Genomic DNA, 20,210 nt, shown 5'->3' with positions numbered 1-20,210 from the left:
AACCAGAAAAAATCTGGATGCAGAAAAAGTTGTATGTCTGGGTAAAAAATTTGGTTTGTTTGAAATTCTGTTCATTTGGCACATCTGTTTACCTAAGTAGGATATCAACCACCTTGTCTTCAAATCCACATTTAGAAATAATGTTCCTAAGTTTTGCTTGCAAAAGCTGCTCTACATGTAACTTGTTGCCAACACAGCTCTTTTCACCTGTGTTCATGTACGTTGCACAAACTGATAATTACATATGTGCATGTTTAAACACAGTAATTTTGCTTCATTTAAATTTTATCTAATTCTACAACAGCCACCTACCTACCTATCAATGCCTCCCAGCCACATCTACATAAACCCATTTTAAAATGGGTTTATTACAAAACTATTGTAGAAGAATTTCTACTGAAGCAACTGCACAGTCTGAGCCCAACTATGAATCTCTAACTAGTGCTTTTGGTGCTGCTTGAGGAATCATTTTTCCAGAAGTGACATTCCCACATGATAGCCTTCCATCTGATCAAGGCAGAAGTTATTTCTACAAAGACATTCTACCACTCTTCAGCAGAGCACTTTAGTCTCTCTCTCAAAGTATCCATACTAGTTCTTGCAACCCTCTTTTTCAAGATAACCCTGAATTTAAGAATCTATTAAAACCTGCAGTCAACATTCCCAGCAGCTAGATTTCAAAAATGTTATGCACAGCTTCAGCTCTTAAGCCCTTATGTCAGGACAAATGAGAAATTCTAATATTAAAATCCACAGAAGCTACTGTTAAAACAGTTCAGATTATTTCTTTTTGTCCTTTAACCCTTTTATATTTTTTAATATTACAGCTGTGCCTGCCTTCAATCCAGAAAAAAACGCCACCATTCCTACTCACACTAGTTCCACAAGCCTACCAGCTGTAAAACCCATAAAATAGAGTTAACACACAAACAGGAAGTTCTATTCAGTAGAACAGGAATCATCCCACTCAGATCTAAATTATGCAGACTTCCAGGCGTTCCTTTCGTGCAACCCATGGGACAACTGGGGTTACTTCAGTTTAAGAATAAGCTGTTGCAATTTAACCTAAACCCCTTCCAATTTGACTTCAAATGGTCACATGTGGTAAAGGCACAGCTGCAACTCATCACCCTGGGGTCCTTCCTATGCCGGCTGGGCTGCCCACTATGACCCATGGAGATTTTACTACCTTCTAGCTCCTCAGCATCACTCCTAAACCATGAATATACTGAAAAAAGACCACGCAGTCTTCCCAGTTGTGTGCAGGGTGGCCCTACTGAGATGTGCTGTCTGCATCCTCCCACATTCGGAAGCTCTGAAAAACCTGAAAAATTTTTCAGAACTTCATAAGCAAAAAATCAAGCCCATGTGCCCACAGAGCTGAGAGAAGCATCTAAATTTACTAGTACATTCCTGTCTCCAACAGCAGTTTGCAGAATGGCCACGGCCACGTTAACAGTGGTATCTCTCTAGTCAGCTCCCATCGCTGGCGTGCATTTCTACTCTCTTCAGAGAGCAGGAAATTTTAAGCTGTTGTTACTATTCCATATCCAAAGGGCCATGAAGTGGGAAAACTCTACAATCTAAAAAACCCTTCAGTTTCTCCCTGTTTTCAGTTTAAAGACCAGGGAGATGAGTGAGCAAAAATAAGCTCTACAAAGACCAGTGTTCTTTGCCTTGCTTCACATCTTTTCTAAAAGCAGAGAAATGTCTTACAGCTGGAAGAATTGGAATGTCCTTTGGAACAACAGAGAAAGCTAATAAACTGGACATAACTTTATAGGAAGTCCTGGCATAACACAGAACAGAATAAAATGCATACATCTCTCTTCAAACTTTTCACATCATCTTCAAATACAAAAAAAACCCTAAATCTCTCAAATCCAATGTATCAATTATTTACTTCCTTTTAAAAAGCTGCTCCTGAACTCCTCCTTGCTCTAGCTCTCACCAATTTTGCCCAATACTTGGTTTCCATAACATCTAATTAATACATGAAACTCTAGAGCTCTGCTTAAAAAAACAACAACAAAAAACCCCAAACAAGTAAACAAACCCACTAAACCAAAAATTAAACCAAAAAACTTCCCACACTCTAACTCTTCTCTTGCTGCTCAGAAATACAGCAGCATTGTATTTGCAAAAACAGAGAAAAATCTTCTTCTGCACACATTAATAAAGACAGATGTCATAAGATCCTAAAATAAAAAGCCATGCTTTCTGACCTACAGGAAAAGGGTTTTTCCAAGCTTCAGATTTTAATCAAAGCCTGGTCAGAGCTCCATTCCGAACAGCCCAATTTTCCTTTTGAGCCAAAACCAACTTCCATCTAGTACTTTAACAAAAAATGTACCAGTGAAAGCCTCACCACAGGAATCTTTAGCCCACTCTGTTTAAACAACCCCAGCTGGTAACGTCAAGTCAGCAGCACACACAAAATTAACAGGATGCCTTTCGTGTTGCTCTGTGACCATTTCTGTGCATCTCTGATCTAGTGTCAATGTTTTTTTCTAATCAGCATAGCTCCCATCATTCAGTCATTTAGAAAGGAACTGTGGCAGAGTGAAAACTTCACAAGACCACAGAAATTTCCTGAAGAACAACACATTACCTGCCAGATGAACTCAGAACCGGTTTTTGCAAAAGAACAGTGAAAATACCCTCCCCTTGCAGGACTCAGTGTAACTGCATAGTTTTAAAAGCTGCAATGCAAGATATGTATGTAACTTGCTTTCCAAGAAAACAGGATTGTGTTGTTTTAAAGGTTCCAATTTTATGCATTTAAGAAGTATTTGGATTTATTTGTATTGCACTCTGGGAGTAAGAAGTTCTTGTTGCCAAAGAATACAAATTTATTCTAATGGATAATTCAGGATCAAACTCATCAGAAAATGAGAAATGTTAGTCTACATTAACAGTCTGAAGTTAAAAATATAAAGTACACTAGAGGGGAAGAGATTTGTGATAACAGAGGTTTTATTTAGCCATAAAGGTGTAATGCCTGGCTGCTGAACCAACATCAATTCCAGACCAGTTGTTAGGAACAGTGTACTAAGGACTTAGTTACTCCTCTTAAAACTTCACATAAGACTGAAAATGAATCTCCTTTCTTTTAAGGCCTTAGGATTTAATTCCTATTTGAGATGCTGTTAGAAGTTGAGAATGGTACCTGGATTGCTCATTATAATACTCTGGTCTGCTTACATTTAAGATGAAACTCTGAAAAACAGGTAACTTTCACTCAGGTCCATGAGCTTTCTGGCCACTGCAGCAAAGACTTCAGCACACCTAGCACAGAGCAGGCAGGTTCATACCAGTCACCAAGACCTGCACATCTACAGCTACTGCTCCTCCTCAACAGAGGCCTTCTCTGCCCTAGAAAATGGCAATGAGAGTTCTTAGTTACCCTCTTCCTGGAAGGTAATGCAGGTAAGTAGTGGCCTACTAAATATATGTTTAATAGTAAAATAAGTTTTATTTTAAGTAAGATTTGTTGATAATGATTACTTTTACCTTCCAAAAATCTCTGTAGTTAAAGCAAAAACTAGAACATAATAAAAACCTGATAATCAGCTTAATAATAATATTTTCACTAATTCAATATTTTTTTTTTTCAAAAGACATACATAATAAAAATTCTATTGCCCATAATATATAACCAGTGTTGAGTTTTTTTGTAACATAACGAATAAGCAGTTTAAAGTGCATTTCTGTGCTCGGGAGGCCTGGCGCCAAGCCGGGTAGGAGCTGGCAGCACAGCACACACAGCCTGCTCTCAGTACTTCTAGGGCAACAAGCACAACCAGCTGCTCTCCCGCTGCTGCCCGCTGGAGATGCAGCAATAAAAGCACTGGAGCCACCTTCCAGGCAGGTCCAGGCCTGCAGCTCCTGCTCCCCAGGCAGAGCTGGGGAGGCAGACAGGGAGCTGCCCCCGGGACGGGCACTGCTGCACCACAGGATGGACAGTGCTGGGTTTGCAGTGCTCAACTCACCTGGGGTATAAAACATCACAATAATATTCATACCTGGGTCTTTCTTGGTCCCTTTGCCACCCTCTCGGCTCTTTTTCAGAACGGCCTTTAACATTTTAAGTGTTGCTCCTGGAGAATAACAGAGAGAAACAAAAATAAATGCAATCTCCATTCACACAAGTCAAAACAAAGAACGGGATGAGTACTAATAAAACAGTGAGGTAATTACAAGAAACCATTTGGTGGTCACATTTATTTCTTACAGCATCACTTGGTTTAGCAAAGTACTGATGCACAAGAAATGTTCCAATACTTAAACTAAGCAACTAAGAGTATGCTGTCTTCTGGTACAGAAAAAAAATGCAGCATTCTCCACATTCCACATCCAATTGCAGTTACAGAGCTAAACCTGAGTAAGCTGCTGTAAGACACTCCAGCAAAATAAACTAAAATCAAGCTCTTACTTCTGACTGGAGTTCAGCAGCCTGACTGGCAGCAATGGGAGCAGGCTGGTGTCAGCTGGGAAAGCCAACTGTACAGCAGGGATAACAGCAGGACATGGTACCACCCCCACCTGTGCCCACACACAGCACACAGGGGAACTGAGGAACAAACTCCTCCATCCCCACAACGCTTTCTGCCTGCCACATGGCACACTTAACAGTCAACCTCAAGTGAGCAACAGCTGCAGATTTCAGAGAAGTATGAAATATAAGAAAAATGTATTTGGGCTGATAAACCTGAAAGACAGTTCTTTCACAGAAGTAACTTCAGTTACAGAGCAAGGAAAACATAATGGATGGAATTATGAAGATCACTTCTTTCTCAAAAAGCTTTCTGGGAGCATCTGAGAATTGAAATTTCATTTGTTTTCTCTATTGAAGAATTCAAAAGGTATAATTTAATACAACTTTCAGTATGGAATACGCAACAAGAAGGGGGGAAAAAAGTAATCTGACCATGCTGTCTCATGTAACAGACTGCCAAGAACACCACAAGAAATCAACAGGAAAAGCAAAAGTCTTCCATCCAAAATCTATGGATTCCTCAGAAAGTTCTCTTCATTTGATGAAATAAAGCAGAGAAAGAGAAATTAGTACAACAGCATTGTTCAGCTCCTATGAATAACCTAAAGCACTTGCAAGTAACAGCACCCAGAAGACTGGAAGGTTTCCAGGCCCGGATCCTCCTCCACACGCAGCTCTCTGACAGCTTCGCACAGGTGACAGCCAGGCACAGCGCGGGCTGGTCCCCACGCAGGCAGGACAGTGCAGGCAGCTGTGCTGAGGGGTGGCACAGGGCAGCACACACGGCACAGACACCGCGGTCCCACGCGCTGCCACGGCCAACAGGCTCTGCAACGCTTCCAGCTGCTTCCCCAAGGATGGGAATTAATCAGCCCTCTCCAATTCCCCTGACAAGAAAATTGAAAAAGCTCACAAACACACCCCCAAAACTGGATCATCTAACTGAAAAATGAAATACGCTAAAAGGAAGTAATTTATGATTACTTATTGGATACAAAGCAATATAAATGTATCAAAATAAGCATACAAAAACCATCTGCCATGTTAGAAAGCCTGCATTATGCAATGATAGGACCTAAAAGTATTAATGAATTTCAGAATCTAAAAAAGGTATTTTACATATATAGCTAGAATAGAGTAGCAGGGGGAAGAAAAAAAAGGAAGACCTGAAAAGTTATATATTATACTTAACTTTCTTATTTTGCAAATACAAGTGTGAATTTTCTATTAACCAGGACAGACAGGCTTCATATAGAACTGAAACTCTACAGTATATGTCATTCCTATTCTTAGAATATAGATAAGGGTTAATGAGAGACCAAATAAAAGGAATCAAGGACAATTCCATCCTAGATTTTCTCTTTTTGGAATTGAGGCCAATTTCCCTACTGTGCAAAGAGTTCTTCACTGATCTAACACAGAACACAACTGGCATGCAAGATGGTTGCTTATTCAGACCACATTCAGTGTGGATATGAAAAGTACCTACTACCTGGAAATAAAGCCCACTTCCTTCCTTTTCCCCTATAAAATGAAATGCAAAAATAAAGATAAGTACTTCAGAAGCAATTCACCTTTTGCTGTGTGAGTTATGCACACAGAGAGAGCTAACCCAAAGGGCTGCAACAGCAAAGCAATAGCAGCTCTTTGTTTGCAAACTGAAAGGTAGAAAAAATAAACTGTCTTCTGAAGTAATGCTAAAACCACCACCTTGGGTCCAGTAAAACATCATTTGCATTCCAGAGCGTGCAGGTGAACACTGAGAGAATGAACCAACTACTACAGCTTAGAAATACTTCAGACAGTGTTACTTAAAAAATAAAAAAAACAGACCCAGAAGATATACCAAAGTTATTTGCACCTACTGTGATGCTTATTGACATACATCCAAAAGCATTTCAGCTTCAGTATTTCTTCATACCCACAGTTCACACCTCAGTAACACCAATTAAAGCAAACAGCAATAGTGTGCATTTATAATTTCTCATCCCTTGAACCAGGCACAAAATACTAAATCTTGTTCTGTTTTAAAGATAACTGTATTAATAGGATATTTTACAGTAATGCTGGCATGTTGTCTTTCTAAGCACACTGCACTTTCTCTCTCTCACAGCTAAGTTGAAGTAGAAAAATTGCCTGACTCAGACTTCAGGAACCCTTTCAGCTACTGCAATTGCTTCACTCTGGTAAACGACTCCAGTTCATGTTTTCTTAATTCCAATTTTTAAATTCTGCCATGAAACCACTTGTTTGGTGTTTGTTGGGTTTTTTTAAAGATTTAAAAACTATCATTCCCATTTTAAAATGGGTATTAGATGTGGACTTGTTATCCCAGAGTGCTAATAATACCATCCCAACACAACTCCTCTGCTTGTTGAAGACCCTGTCAGCTGCTGACAAAGGTGGACTCCCAGCTCTGTCCAGACCATTTCAAACGGATGCTGTCCTCCCACCAGTTCAACTGTTTTCTTTAGATGCAGACGACATTCCATACATGCTTCCTGCTCAGAGCATGAAGGGAAAGGGCAGAAAGTCCCTTGATTCAAGAATTTATAATGATCAGCTCCTTTATGAACAACTCCAAAACATTGTCAGCTTTATAAAACACAAATTTTAGGTCATGGAAAGAGTCAGGAGCGCAGGCACGCACAACAGTTCCTGTCTCAACCTTTATAAGTACTTCATTACCTGAGGAATCCCCTCTGAAAAGCAGAGACGGAAAAAATCTCTCCACCTGCAAGTCTCTCCTTAAACTCAGCAACTTCCTTACATGGGAATGTTTTCCATGTAAAACTACCACTGAAGACACCAACATCAGGGACAAGATGATTCACAGCTCTTGTTGTACCTCCCTCACCTTTTGGAGAGGGTTATTTTCAAAGATCTACCCTCAGGAGTTCGTCACTACTGCAGAGGTCAAATAAACTAATCACACATGGCAGGTAAGCACCTGAGCCAATGCCCATGAACTCCTGCCATTTACACTCCTTACAGTACTACCCACAGCTGTGTTCAAGCTTCCATATTTAGATCCTGAAAACCAGTCAGCATTCATTTGCAAAGAAATACAGGGTAGAACATCTTAGTCTACTGTCTGCACAGAAGTACTTAAGTATTTGCCACCTTTCTGTGTGGGATTTATTAAACACATACTTCAGATAAGCTGTATTTTTTAAAGTGTATTTTGCATTTTTGAATCCAAAGATTCAAAAATTTGAATCCCAAAATACTAAGCTTCAAAAGAAAACTTCATTTAGTCAGAACTGTTTTCACTGCCTACAAACACATTCAGAGTGTCATTCTATGTGTCACACAGAAAAGTTCCAACATTTCCCTTTTCTGGCAAATTCAAAGTCCAGATTTCAAACAAGAGGAATATACAGCAAAAAACAATACTTAAAGGAGCAAGGTATTACTGATGCAACAAATCAAGACAGTAAGGAAAAAAATCCTTTAAAATTGCTACATTTTGGACCATCAATACCTAGCATTTTGTAATAAACAGAGCGTATATCCCCAGATATGTGACTACTAATTAATGAATTAACAGACATTTGAAGAGAATAGTGATTTTACTTTTAAGATGCAATTTCCAGTGAGATATATTTGTGTTATGATGATTCAAATACATGTACAAAAATGATAAAGCATACACTGGAGAGGTCTGTCCCCGACCCTCTGTCCCTACAGCCAAGTAAAAAGTGGCATATATAATGTTTCCAATATGCTATATTTAGACAGACCCACTGAAGTTAAATAGTTATTACAGAAATATTTTTATACAATACCCTAAGCAATTATGGCCTTTACCCTTTGTAGGCATTTCTCAGACAGAAAGATCAATCTAAGTACAAAACAGATACAATACAGATACAAAACTGCCAAGTCGTAGTACATTTGCATCATTTGCTCTTCACTCAATCATCTAATTATTATTAAACTTACCAGTGAGATACTCCATATTTTCTCCCTCTCATCTGACCCAGTGAAAGCTATGCAGCAGTTTAAAAGGAAACTGCAAAACAACAGCAAGGTTTCCAGTTTGTTGTTCACTTCTCAAGTGGAATTATGCCCTGAAGCACTATTAAAATACAATAAGAGGTGAAAGATGAGGAAGTGTGAGAAAAACCTCATTATCATGTTAGCTGTTAGAATGTACTTTTGCAGTAGCTTTTTTCCCCACCAGTGTGGATCTAGATTTCATTTCTCAGATGCCAGAGATGTAACTATTATGCCCTGCAATCACTCAGTTTTCTGCCACGTTACTCTTTTACCAAACTGCTGATTATTTTGGCCAGTGTCCCTGAGGGCTGCCAACACAGGGGAAAAGCTGGTCACTTCACTTGACTGCTGTCCAAAAATCTTGGGCAGGTGCCAGACACTGCAAAAATTACTCTTTATCATAATTTCAGCGATTACTGCTCCCCACTACTTGTTACTACACCAAAGCACTGAAGAATCCGATCTTCACTGAAGCAGATGGAGCGCCCTCACAAGCCAGAGCCAGTCACTCCAGAGGGGCAAGCACCCTGAAGGATTCAGCAGTCATGCAGATGGAGAATCACGAGTGGAATCACCTGTCTGGCTCCACTGGGAAAAAAGAGCAGCAGCTGTCAACACAACCTGAAAATCTTACCTGTTCACAGCTTTTCTGACCACAGCAGAGATGTTCTAGACTTTTTGTTCCCATTCTGCTGAGACCCTCCAGAGAAAATGCCAAGACCACAGCCACCTACCTTTTTCTACAGTCTTCCCTTTCTTCAGCTATGACTTACAAAACAAAACTAACTAATCCAAACAAAACCCCAAACAAGGTCAGTATTATGTCCAGAATACAGAAGAGTTGACTTTTTTCATCATCATAGCTACTTTGCAGGTATTCAGTGAATCTAGTATGCCTGAGATTTTTATTTTTTTAAAGAAACATCACACTAATACAGACAGCTGTATTTCCTTGAATGTTAACATAAGATGGTACTGATAAGACTCAAAGCTTCTTTCTATTTTAGTTCCTTACCATATCTAGTTCCAAATCTCCTATATTCTTCATGCTTCTTATCAGGTATTTTGAGGATTTTATCATCTGCTTTTTCATGGAGTTTTTCTCCTGTTTCACTAATAGTTTTCTTCTAACACTACAGACCTCTATTTAAACATAGACCAGAAGATGCATCTGTATTTGGTATCAATCTTTTCTCCCCCATGTCAGGTACCCTTAGAAACTCTGGGACAGCATGTTTTCTATAAACCCAAATCTCAAAATACCTGATCTTGAAATGGCTGGGAATCACAGCCGCTCACTTTTTATAGAAATCAAATGCAGAGCTCTATCCAAAATGTGCACACAAACAACACTTACTTCCTGCTTCACAGGCAGAGACAAACATAGATATTACTAAGTAAACACTTTAAAAGGTTTTAATGTGGCTTTTAAAATACACTACTCTGACATCAAATTGATATTGATGTTTTCTTCCTTAGGATAACTAACCTTAACTTTAGTTACTAGAGGTAGAGTGATATGTGTGCAACAACAGCTTGAAATATCCAAAATGACAGAAAGGAAACATTAGGACTCACTGGGACTTCTTTGACTAGGGCAGAGTCACAGAATGCTTAAGGTTGGAAAGGACCTCTGGAGGTCATCTGGTCCAGCCCCCTGGTCAGGGCAAGTCACACAAGAAAATCTTGGAAACCTCTATCAAAAATACAAAACAAAATTACTTCCTTCAGAGAACATAACTGTCTAAATTGATCCCTGTGCTGGTTTTGGATTAGACAGTTAATAACAATTACTATAATGTGACAGTACCTCCTGCAACCCTCCTCCTCCCAAAAATAATAAAAGAAAAGCAAGTGCTAAGTGACCCTAAAATGTGGGAATGAGCAGCAACACAAGGAACACAAAGCTCAAACATACTGGTCTATCCAGGACACATTAGCACAATTGCACAACTACACACACACACAAGAAGAAGGGTATATATCTTTGTTGACAAAATAAATTAGCAAGCTTTGGAATTAAACATTAACATTTTTGAGGATGCCTAAAGAACAGACACTGAAGTCACATAATCCAGAAAGTATGTTGGGTATCTACATATACTGCCTCTTCAACCTCAGAGCACCTCAGAACGTATGGCAGCTCACAGAGCCTGCAGGAAGGGGAACAATCTTATTTCCATTTCACCTAGGAGGAGCCAAGCCCAGTTTTCTCCAGGTCATACTGGTGGAGCCTTTACAAGATGGCCAGTGGGGTCAGCCCTGTGCTCCTGCTGCATGGTGCCACATGCAACTCATCTTCTCTGTGCTTACAGAGGAGATGACGTCGGAAAAAAGAAGGACCTCACAGCAGGTACAGAAGGAAGGAATGCCACTCCCCCGAATCACAACAAACTTTAGATTAGCTTGGTTATTTCCTGAAATCTCACTCATCAGAGTGAGGCAAAACAAAAATATTACTCTCCCTGCTTTCCACCTCAGATCTGGGACGCTGCCTTTTTCTGTCTCTTGTGAAATATAAACCTTCCATTTTTAATTACCTGCTTGTGTTATTTTATGGACCAGACTCAGGCATTCTTCCATAGTGTAAACCACAAGGAAACACTCTAACATCCATGTTCTCCCAATTCCTTTTGCCTTGAATCACTTCTTATTTCAGTGTACAATGTAGTCGCATTGAGAGATCATGGTACAGCATTAATATTGGCTGTTGGCACATTCCTGACAGGCAACACCTGCCCCAATGGGATCACACACAAGGCCTCCCCCGAGCCCAGCCTGGCATGTGTGGGCTCTCTTTACACACAGACCCCAGACTAGGGAGATTATTCACATGGACCAGACACAGGCTTGCAGTATAACTAACTCCTTGTCAGCCCCTGCAGAGCTCAAATTAAGGACAAGAACACTGAATACCCAGAACATCCCAGAGTTCACTCAAGCAAAATTAAAGGCTTGCCTATACAAGGTGGACAGTGCTTCACATTCACACCCTCCCCCATCCTGCAATAACTCCCTGGCGTAGACAAGATCCTACATGCTCTTACCAAAAATATTAAATATCCAGCAAGCCTGTATTTATTAAAATTTTACAGTTGTCCTGTTGTTTTCAGTAATTAAACAGCCAAGCACCACTGTAGTTTCTAACTCAGATGCCAGAAAGCATTCCTTCCACAGGCAAGTGTCCAAACCAAATAAATTTAAATGCTCACAACCAGAATTTGACTACTAGTGGAACACAAACTTTTATACTTAAAAAAAAAAAAAAGTAATTATTCGTTAAAATCTTAAATCTGTAAATCTTTACAAGTTTGCCAAGACAAGTTTGCCTCCCCTTAAGCTGCTCCTGAGACGCCTACAAGCCCACAGTACATCACATGAGTCAAGTTCACTGATATACGAAGAGAGGCGATGCGGCACCAACAAGAACTCACTCAGGTCAAAATCCTGCCAACAGAAGAAATACTGCAAAGAAACAAAATTCGTTTTTTCTCCTGGGGAAGGCTGAAAATTGAAGAAAGGAGGCTCTCACTGTTTTTCCTATTAGGAGAGATGATGAAAACAGGTAAAAAATAAACTTGTTTCTACCAGGTTGCGGGACAGTGTGAGATTCCCCAGATGCTAGTGAGGCAGATGCCTGGAATGCACAAAAGGAGCTTTCTGGAGAAACCCAGATCCCCAGTGAGACCCAAGGCAGTTCTGGTGGCACACACTGCACACAGGGTCCAAGAGCCTTGGGGGAACCTTCTGCACGGGCATGGGAAGAGCAAAAAGAGAAACAAGTCCTCCCTGACAAACCACTCAGCACACTCCTCTGGTGCAGACTTTTAAAAAGCTTTGAACTCCCGCAGAAAAAAATAATTTAATATCACTTTTGTTCTCCTTTCCTTATTGTCTTTAAAGGACAAAGTGCAACACTTCTGGTCAGGGAAAAACCCCAATATTAATTAGGTCTTTTTTCCCCTCAGACCTTCAAACTATGCCCAGTACCTCAAAATGAGTATAAAACACTTTATAAGCTGCTGCCATCAATCACTGGGTGGCTTAATGCAAACTCACAGAAAATATCTGGTGACATACCACAGTGGCACAAAGAATGGCTTAGACAGAGAATAAACCAACAAAGACATACACGCCAGCTCTGTATTGCTAGAGTTTTGAATATACCAGACCACTGAATTCTGAAACTACACAACAGATTAGTATATGATGCTAGAAGGCACAATGTTCCTATACTCCATTCTACCTTTGCCAAGTATAGTTCACCTGAGAGTAAAGCAAAGTCTTCCCTTCATGTCTTGTCACAATGTCTCCTAACTTTCCAAAGGAATTCTTGCAGGAACATAAACATTCTGTATCAGTAGTTGGGAAGTGCTCAAAATTTATCTTACCATACCTACACTTTGTGGCAGCAATAGTCCTCTTCAAACTGCCAATTGCTGGAAAATTTTGTAGAAAAATCCAGGAACTCAGTCCTTGCAAACACAAAAAAAATCCCTTTGCAACCTCAATGGTATTTAGCCCAGTGTAAAACAGACCTTGAAGCATATTAACTAAATAATCAACTGAACTCAAAGGCATTTCTGGTGTAAAACACAAAACTAGTCTCCCTAAAACTCACACTAAGAATATTTTGTGTTTTGACATTCTTGTTCAAAAGCAACAACAAAAAAAACCCCAAGGAACAAAAAAACCCCACACAACACAGAGAAAGGAAAAAAACCCACACAACACAGAAAAAGAAAAAAAGCCCCACACAACACAGAAAAATAATCAAACCCAACCCACACCTTAAAGCCTCTACCAACTTCCACCTCATTTAAATTTCAAAAAACAAAGGTCATATTGTCCTTCTAGTTACTCTTACTTGGATACTGTTCAAATACTTAATTGTTAAAGATGGTCAGAAATATAGATCCTAAAGAAGGGACACCTGCTAAGACCGAAGTGGATTAGTTTAATTGTAAATGACTGAAAAGAGAAAAGCACAATCTTTAGACTACACAAATTCTAGTATTTTTCTAGATAACACAAAGCTGAAGCAGATAAAATCTGAACTGCCTTTTCAGCAATTAAACACCTCTGCTGTTTTAAGAGTGAAGGCTTTGGATTTAACTTAAAACTACCAGTTTTTGACAAGTTAAGACATATTTAACAGTTAATGTAGCGAAGTTCCACGAGAATCTAAGACAACATTTAAAGATGTAAAACCATTGTGACCTACCCAAAGGTCCACAGGCCCAACTCCACCGTGGAGCTGCAGAGTTCACATTCACACACAAACACACACATCAAAAACCTCCTGTCAAGGCATTTCCTGTGTGCTAACAAGCTCCAGCTTCTCTCCTATTGGAGCTAAATTTAGCCATGACTAAAATCCAGCCTTAAAAAAATAAAAAAGACAGCAAAAACCCCCAAACAATAAACCAAAAAAAACCCACTAACAAACAGAAGCAACACAAAAAAACAACCTACACCATATACACAACTGCAGCGTAGTGCAGCAAACATTTTACAGAACCCTTTGGTCTTTAAGCAGTTAATTATCAAATATATGAAATATGCAGCAAACAAGCAGCAGCCCCTCACCCTCTCATCCTACAAACTTCTGAAAATGCACTTTAAGAGCTCCAAGGCACAGGTGACGCCAGCTCCCACTGTTCAGTAGGTGTATGTGACAGCTGGTGACATCCACAGGGCAGGCAGAGGCTCCACCGCGGCCCGGGGTGCCTGGCCATCGGAATGAGAGCACTCACCACAGCCTCATCAAGCCAAAAACCCTCCTTACAAAGTCTTCAGGCTTTGCTGCAAACACTGTAATTCTTGAATATCTTAATTACAGATTTGTCTGAGCTACACAGGGGCACAGGCAGGCAGAAGGGTAAGAAACAACTCAAGGACAAGGAGCTTCAGCACTCAGGCTGCTGCCTGCAGCCACGCGCTCCCATGGCCACACTCCACACTGCCCTGTGTCCTTGTCCTTGTCCTGAGCCACCCTCGGGATGCCACACTCCACACTGCCCTGTGTGCCTGTCCTGAGCCACCCTCGGGATGCCACACTCCACACTGCCCTGTGTCCTGTGTGCCTGTCCTGAGCCACCCTCGGGATGCCACACTCCACACTGCCCTGTGTGCCTGTCCTGAGCCACCCTCGGGATGCCACACTCCACACTGCCCTGTGTCCTTGTCCTGAGCCACCCTCGGGATGCCACACTCCACACTGCCCTGTGTGCCTGTCCTGAGCCACCCTCGGGATGCCACACTCCACACTGCCCTGTGTGCCTGTCCTGAGCCACCCTCGGGATGCCACACTCCACACTGCCCTGTGTGCCTGTCCTGAGCCACCCTCGGGATGCCACACTCCACACTGCCCTGTGTGCCTGTCCTGAGCCACCCTTGGGATGCCACACTCCACACTGCCCTGTGTCCTGTGTGCCTGTCCTGAGCCACCCTCAGGATGCCACACTCCACACTGCCCTGTGTCCTTGTCCTGAGCCACCCTCGGGATGCCACACTCCACACTGCCCTGTGTGCCTGTCCTGAGCCACCCTTGGGATGCCACACTCCACACTGCCCTGTGTCCTTGTCCTGAGCCACCCTCGGGATGCCACACTCCACACTGCCCTGTGTGCCTGTCCTGAGCCACCCTCGGGATGCCACACTCCACACTGCCCATGTCCTTTGTGCCTATGGCCTGTCCTGAGGCACTCAGGATCCCCCCTGGGCCCCACAGCTGTGGCACCTCTGTGTCAGGTGGGCTATGTGCCACTGTCACCTGGCACACCCCCTACATGGGGTCATTCTGACAGAGCTGGGTCACCAGGCATCTTTTCTTAAAAATAAAAGGTGATAAATTCCATTAACACTTGCATCACTAATCAGGTGGAAATTCTGCTGCAGAGTGAAATGAGACTGCAAACAAATCTACTGTAGGCTGCAGAGTTTGTTTCTCTTTTAGGACCACCCTGTATTACAGAAATCTAAAACTTGGAGGAAATCTGTATTTAATGGTAAATTCTCAAGTTTTAACATGCATCACCATGAATTACAGGCAGCTGATAAAAAACACTCTGATATTCAAAATACATATCTGTAACTTTGTATATATTTTACATATTGTATCTATTTATTATATAGTTACAATATTTAAGATCACTAGAACTTTAAAGCTGCATGTAGTTTTCCAATTTCATACACATCTAAACACAGCTGAATTCCCTAATGCAGATGAGGAAGAACTAGATGACTTCAAGACCAGCTGCATTCCCAAAATTATTTTGGCCATTTAGACTGCAAAAGTGCCTGAGAAGTGCTTCACAAAGAGTGCCTCACCAAGCTGGTCACCTCACAAACACTGCAAACCACAACCCCTGCACCTGTTGACACAGAGTATTTACAGAAAAAGGTCAGACAGGCATAATTCAGTGAGCATTGCCACCAACTTCCTCAGCATCAAGACTGTAAAGGCAGCTCTTGACTTGACCACAGACACTTCAATTTCAGTAAGGGCTGTGGCAGAACTCGCCGCTGCCATCACTGAACATCACTTCTGTGGCCCAGCAAGAATCCCAGGCTGAGGTGTTACACCATCCATGAGGCTGAGAACAAACTGTTCTCTGCCAGCACCCAAGGACTTGTCCCGTGGGACAAGACACCAACGGGACACCTCACATCTGCCAAGCTGGCTGATCTGCACAGCTGGTCACTCCAAAAGCCTGCTTTCAAACTGGCACCCTCATTAGAAATTAGTATTCCAGACCGAGAGGAGAAAGTATGTGAAATACTAAATTGGTGATACCACCTCAGGAAACAAAGCCCGTGTGCCAGCAATGCTCCCAATCACTCAGTGGAGAAATAACTTTCACAGGCACAGCTGCTTGGCCCTGTGTTCCCACACCGTAATGAACATCCCTCAGGCACAGGAGTATCCCCATACTTTACATAAGGAGGCCAAGCACTGAAGCTAAGATATTGCAAAGTCGAATATTCTAGTAACAAAGTACCTTTACAGATTAAGCCTGTGGTTTAGCAGGGCCTCCTCTTGGTGAGGGGGGGGAGCAAAAACAAAATTCCAGAAACACCGCAAGAGAAACAGCTCTTTTAGAAGTTATAGTAATTCCATGAACTACAATGCATATCCTTCAGGAAGCAGGAATGGCAATGATGGATGAAAAAAGCCTACACAGTGATGTATCACCTACACAGCACAAAATTCTGAAGTCACTACACTGGATAAACCTCTGGAGGTTTATGAAGCAGGAAGACAGAGAGGGGGAGCAAGGGGACATTTTAACTATGAAAGGAGACAGAAAAGCACCCTGTTTGACTAAAGCACAAACTGAGTGAAATAAAACCTGGGCTCCACTTCAGACTCTCCTACACCCCAGTGAGCAGGAGATGGACGCCACAGGAGACTCCAAAGTATCTGTGGAGAGCCCAAACAAAGCATAGAGATCATCCCCTGAGCTCTACAGTTTTATACTTAGAAAAATAATCTAGTCAATTATGCATGCTGAAATACCTCTACAGAATTTCTCAAGTACAACGAATACTGAAGGAATAATTCAGTCGTGCTAAACAATGAGTTTTAAAAGGAAAGGATAGTAGGAGACAGCAGAACAAACAGACATATTAACATTAGACCACACAATAGATATTCTGCATTAATGAGCAACTGATCCCTTTATTTACTTCCCTTCAGGATAAGAACAGAGAGGTTAAGGCTCCACAAAAACAAACTTATTAAAAATAAAAAAAAAATATGCACTTATCAAACTAAAGTTTAACACAAAACCAAATGCAGTGAGGATCATGTCATGTTGCAGAGGTTGCTTCTGGGGTTTCTTCAGTCTGGTGTTACACTATGCCTTCAATACTCAGGTCAGTTTTCTAACAGTGTTTCTTCTACACAAACATATTGTTAAGAAATAAGACCGGACACATTTGTTAGGCCATATGCTGAGATTTTTTTTTTTTCCCATTGCCACAACTTTGTGATAAAAAAACTCTCCAACCTCCACATCAAGTCTTGGGAGCTGAAAGCAACCAAAAGACTTGAACTAACCCAGTTTTCTTAGACTTTCCCACACACAAAACCTAAAACTGACCTTTATCTATTTTTCTGGAAAACATGAAGATCTAGCTCCTGACAGAGCCTGAAATAACACTTTTTAGTCAAAACAGCATCCCTACATATAAATATTAATTTTAAAATAATGGATATAAATTACAATTTACAGATATTTACGGGTGTCATTACAAATAACTAACAGATCAGGCTGATATTCTTACATGCACAGGAGTTTGAAAGCTTGCTAAATAATCTTTCACCTTCAAAGAAAGGTTTAATCTTGATAAGAGAAAGAAGTTCAGCTAAAGAAAAACAAACACCTCTGCTAAGACTGCTCAGCTGCCTTCCAACATATAATTCAGATCACAAAGTTGCCATGGTATCAACTTCAGGACTGTGGTCATACACACAAAATGTCTTTTTTCCTACATACTCATGGGAAGCTGAGCAACTCTAGCTATGAACCAAATATGTTTTGGCTCTTTGGCAGATATAATTCATCACCATTTGGACATTCCAATGGTTAGCTATGCTGAGAAAGCAAGGCAACCAGAACTTCAGAGTATCCACATAAATGAAGCACTGAATACACTACCCGAGCAGTGGCAAAAAGCAGTAGTACTTGTGTTTACCTTGCTCACTGGCACTATTTAATAATATATTAACATTTTTCACTTAAACAGCACTTATACAGCAGATCAGAACAAATAGGAAAGGTTCATTTTTGGCCACTGTATATTAAACAACAGTGGTAGGAAATTTTCTAGGATCTAAGGCATCACACTTATTCCCTAATTCCCTGGTATTTTCAATTTTTAAGTATCAGGCTATTTTTAAGCAACAACTATCAAAAATATGAGGTAACACAAGACTTCTGCATATACTGAATAATCCTGCAAAACTCTGAAGTAGGCTGGATGAGTAAAACATTTAAAATACTCCAGACCTATGAACAAACCTCTTGCCAACTGTTTTTACACCCAGCAGTCACGGAAGCCCAAAGTAAACCTCCCACATCCTCAGCTGTTAGCTTCCCAAAAGGTGCAAAAGCACAGGCTTCGTCAGAAACCGCTCCGTGAGCAGAGCAGTGCCACTGCCAGCCGGCCCCGCGGGGCTGCAGAGCAGGGACCACGGCCAGGGCACACATCCCACATCCCACCGAGGCGGATCTAAGCCTCCTTCCATCCCCCGGGGTCCAACCTCACACAAAGGTGTCTCCAGCCACATTCTGTTTTTGAAAACAGTAATTCAGGACCCAGTCCCCTATCTAACAAATATGCCTTATGAGGCTATGGCAAACAAATACTGAGAAATCAGAAAGCTTTAAGAAAGTCTGCTTTAAAATACACTGTTACTGCACATTATCAGTAACTCACATATCAAAAACTAATCAAGTTATCGTTTTATCATTTTATGCTTGAGATCTCAGCAGGAACACTGATGACCTCTAGGGCAGGCCCTTCTACTCCAGCCGTCAAAACAAGGTCGCTGCCCACAGACACGCGCGTGTCCCGTCCCGTCCCGTCCCATCCCATCCCATCCCATCCCATCGCATCCCATCCCGTCCCGTCCCCGCCTCTGCCCCCGCACAGCCGAACCCGCTCTGCCCGGCCCGTGTGCCTCTTCTCAGCGGCTCTTCCTCGCCTTCTAATACCGAAACCAAACACCACCAAGAAACCAAGTTTTCCAGAAAGCAGCTTTTCCCTTCCTGCCTCCCCCTTCCCCCCCAGATCTTTACTGGTAAAGGCATGAAAACGGCCCCAGTCGTCGAAACGAGACAGTGCGGGCCGGGAGGCGGAAATCCCGGCCGGGCCCCGCCCGGGCAGCGCCTCCCCCGGACCGGACCGGCCCCGGCCACCCCGGGCCACTCACGAGCCGTGGGCCACCTCGCTGGCCCGGAGCGGCGCCCCTCCACGCCCCGGCCCCGGCCCCGGCCCCGGCCCCGGCCCGTGCCCGCCCGACATGCCCGCACACGCTTCTCCGCCAGAAAGTTTCAGCGGCGGCTCCGCGCCCGCCGACCCCGCGCAGCCCCCGGCCCAGCCGGGCGCGGGGCGGCGAAGGGAAGGAGAGGAAGAGGCAGGGAGGTCTCACCCAGCGGCGGGCCCGGCCCCTCGCCTCGGGCTCCGCGCGCGGCCCAGCCCGGGCTGCTCCGGGCTCCTCCGGGCTGGGCAGGCGCGGCGGCGGGATGAGCTCACGGGAGGGGCGGCGGCAGCGCCCGCCCCACGGGCCGGGCTGGGGCGGAGCGGGGCCGGAGCGCCGGCTGAGGCACAGCAGCGCTGGCTGAGGCACAGCAGCGCGGTGCCCGCTCGGCCGGGCCGGGTCGGAGGGGGGCCGGAGCGGAGCGGGGCCGGGCCGGAGCGGGGCCGGGCCGGAGCGCTGGCTGAGGCACAGCAGCGCCGGCTGAGGCACAGTAGCGCCGTGCCCGCTCGGCCGGGTCGGAGCGGGGCCGGGTCGGAGCGGGGCCGGGCCGGAGCGCTGGCTGAGGCACAGCAGCGCCGGCTGAGGCACAGCAGCGCCGTGCCCGCTCGGCCGGGCCGCCCTTCCGCGAGCCGCGGTCCCGCTCCGCAAACACCGACCGCACGGCCCCGCAGAGCCGTGCCCGGGCCCGCGGACCGTGTGCTGCTCGGAGCGCCCCAGCGT

General features: G+C 43.2%; 1 protein-coding gene across 6 annotated transcripts in view; it reads right to left on the bottom strand.

Annotated features, from left to right (window-relative positions):
• The window catches only part of TANC1 (tetratricopeptide repeat, ankyrin repeat and coiled-coil containing 1), a 60,099-nt gene extending 40,326 nt beyond the window's left edge, over positions 1–19,773 (bottom strand). For 4 of the 6 annotated variants that reach the window (XM_053982879.1, XM_053982880.1, XM_053982883.1 and 1 more), the window contains exons 1-2: positions 8,444–8,461; positions 4,026–4,100 (exon numbers count right to left, since the gene is read on the bottom strand). In XM_053982879.1, coding sequence (XP_053838854.1) covers positions 4,026–4,100; positions 8,444–8,459 — 91 coding nt within the window. In that variant the 5' untranslated portion in view covers positions 8,460–8,461. Of the gene's footprint in view, positions 1–4,025; positions 4,144–8,443; positions 8,462–19,661 lie in introns of those variants that run through there. The other 2 variants (XM_053982882.1, XM_053982877.1) reach the window with 2 other exon arrangements.
• Positions 19,774–20,210: the final 437 nt, after the last annotated feature.

The sequence above is a fragment of the Vidua macroura genome, chromosome 7 (genome assembly GCF_024509145.1).
Source record: "Vidua macroura isolate BioBank_ID:100142 chromosome 7, ASM2450914v1, whole genome shotgun sequence".
Classification (NCBI taxonomy): Eukaryota; Metazoa; Chordata; class Aves; order Passeriformes; family Viduidae; genus Vidua; species Vidua macroura.
The sequence above is the reverse complement of the archived record's forward strand: the minus strand, read 5'-3'. Positions and strand labels throughout refer to the sequence as shown.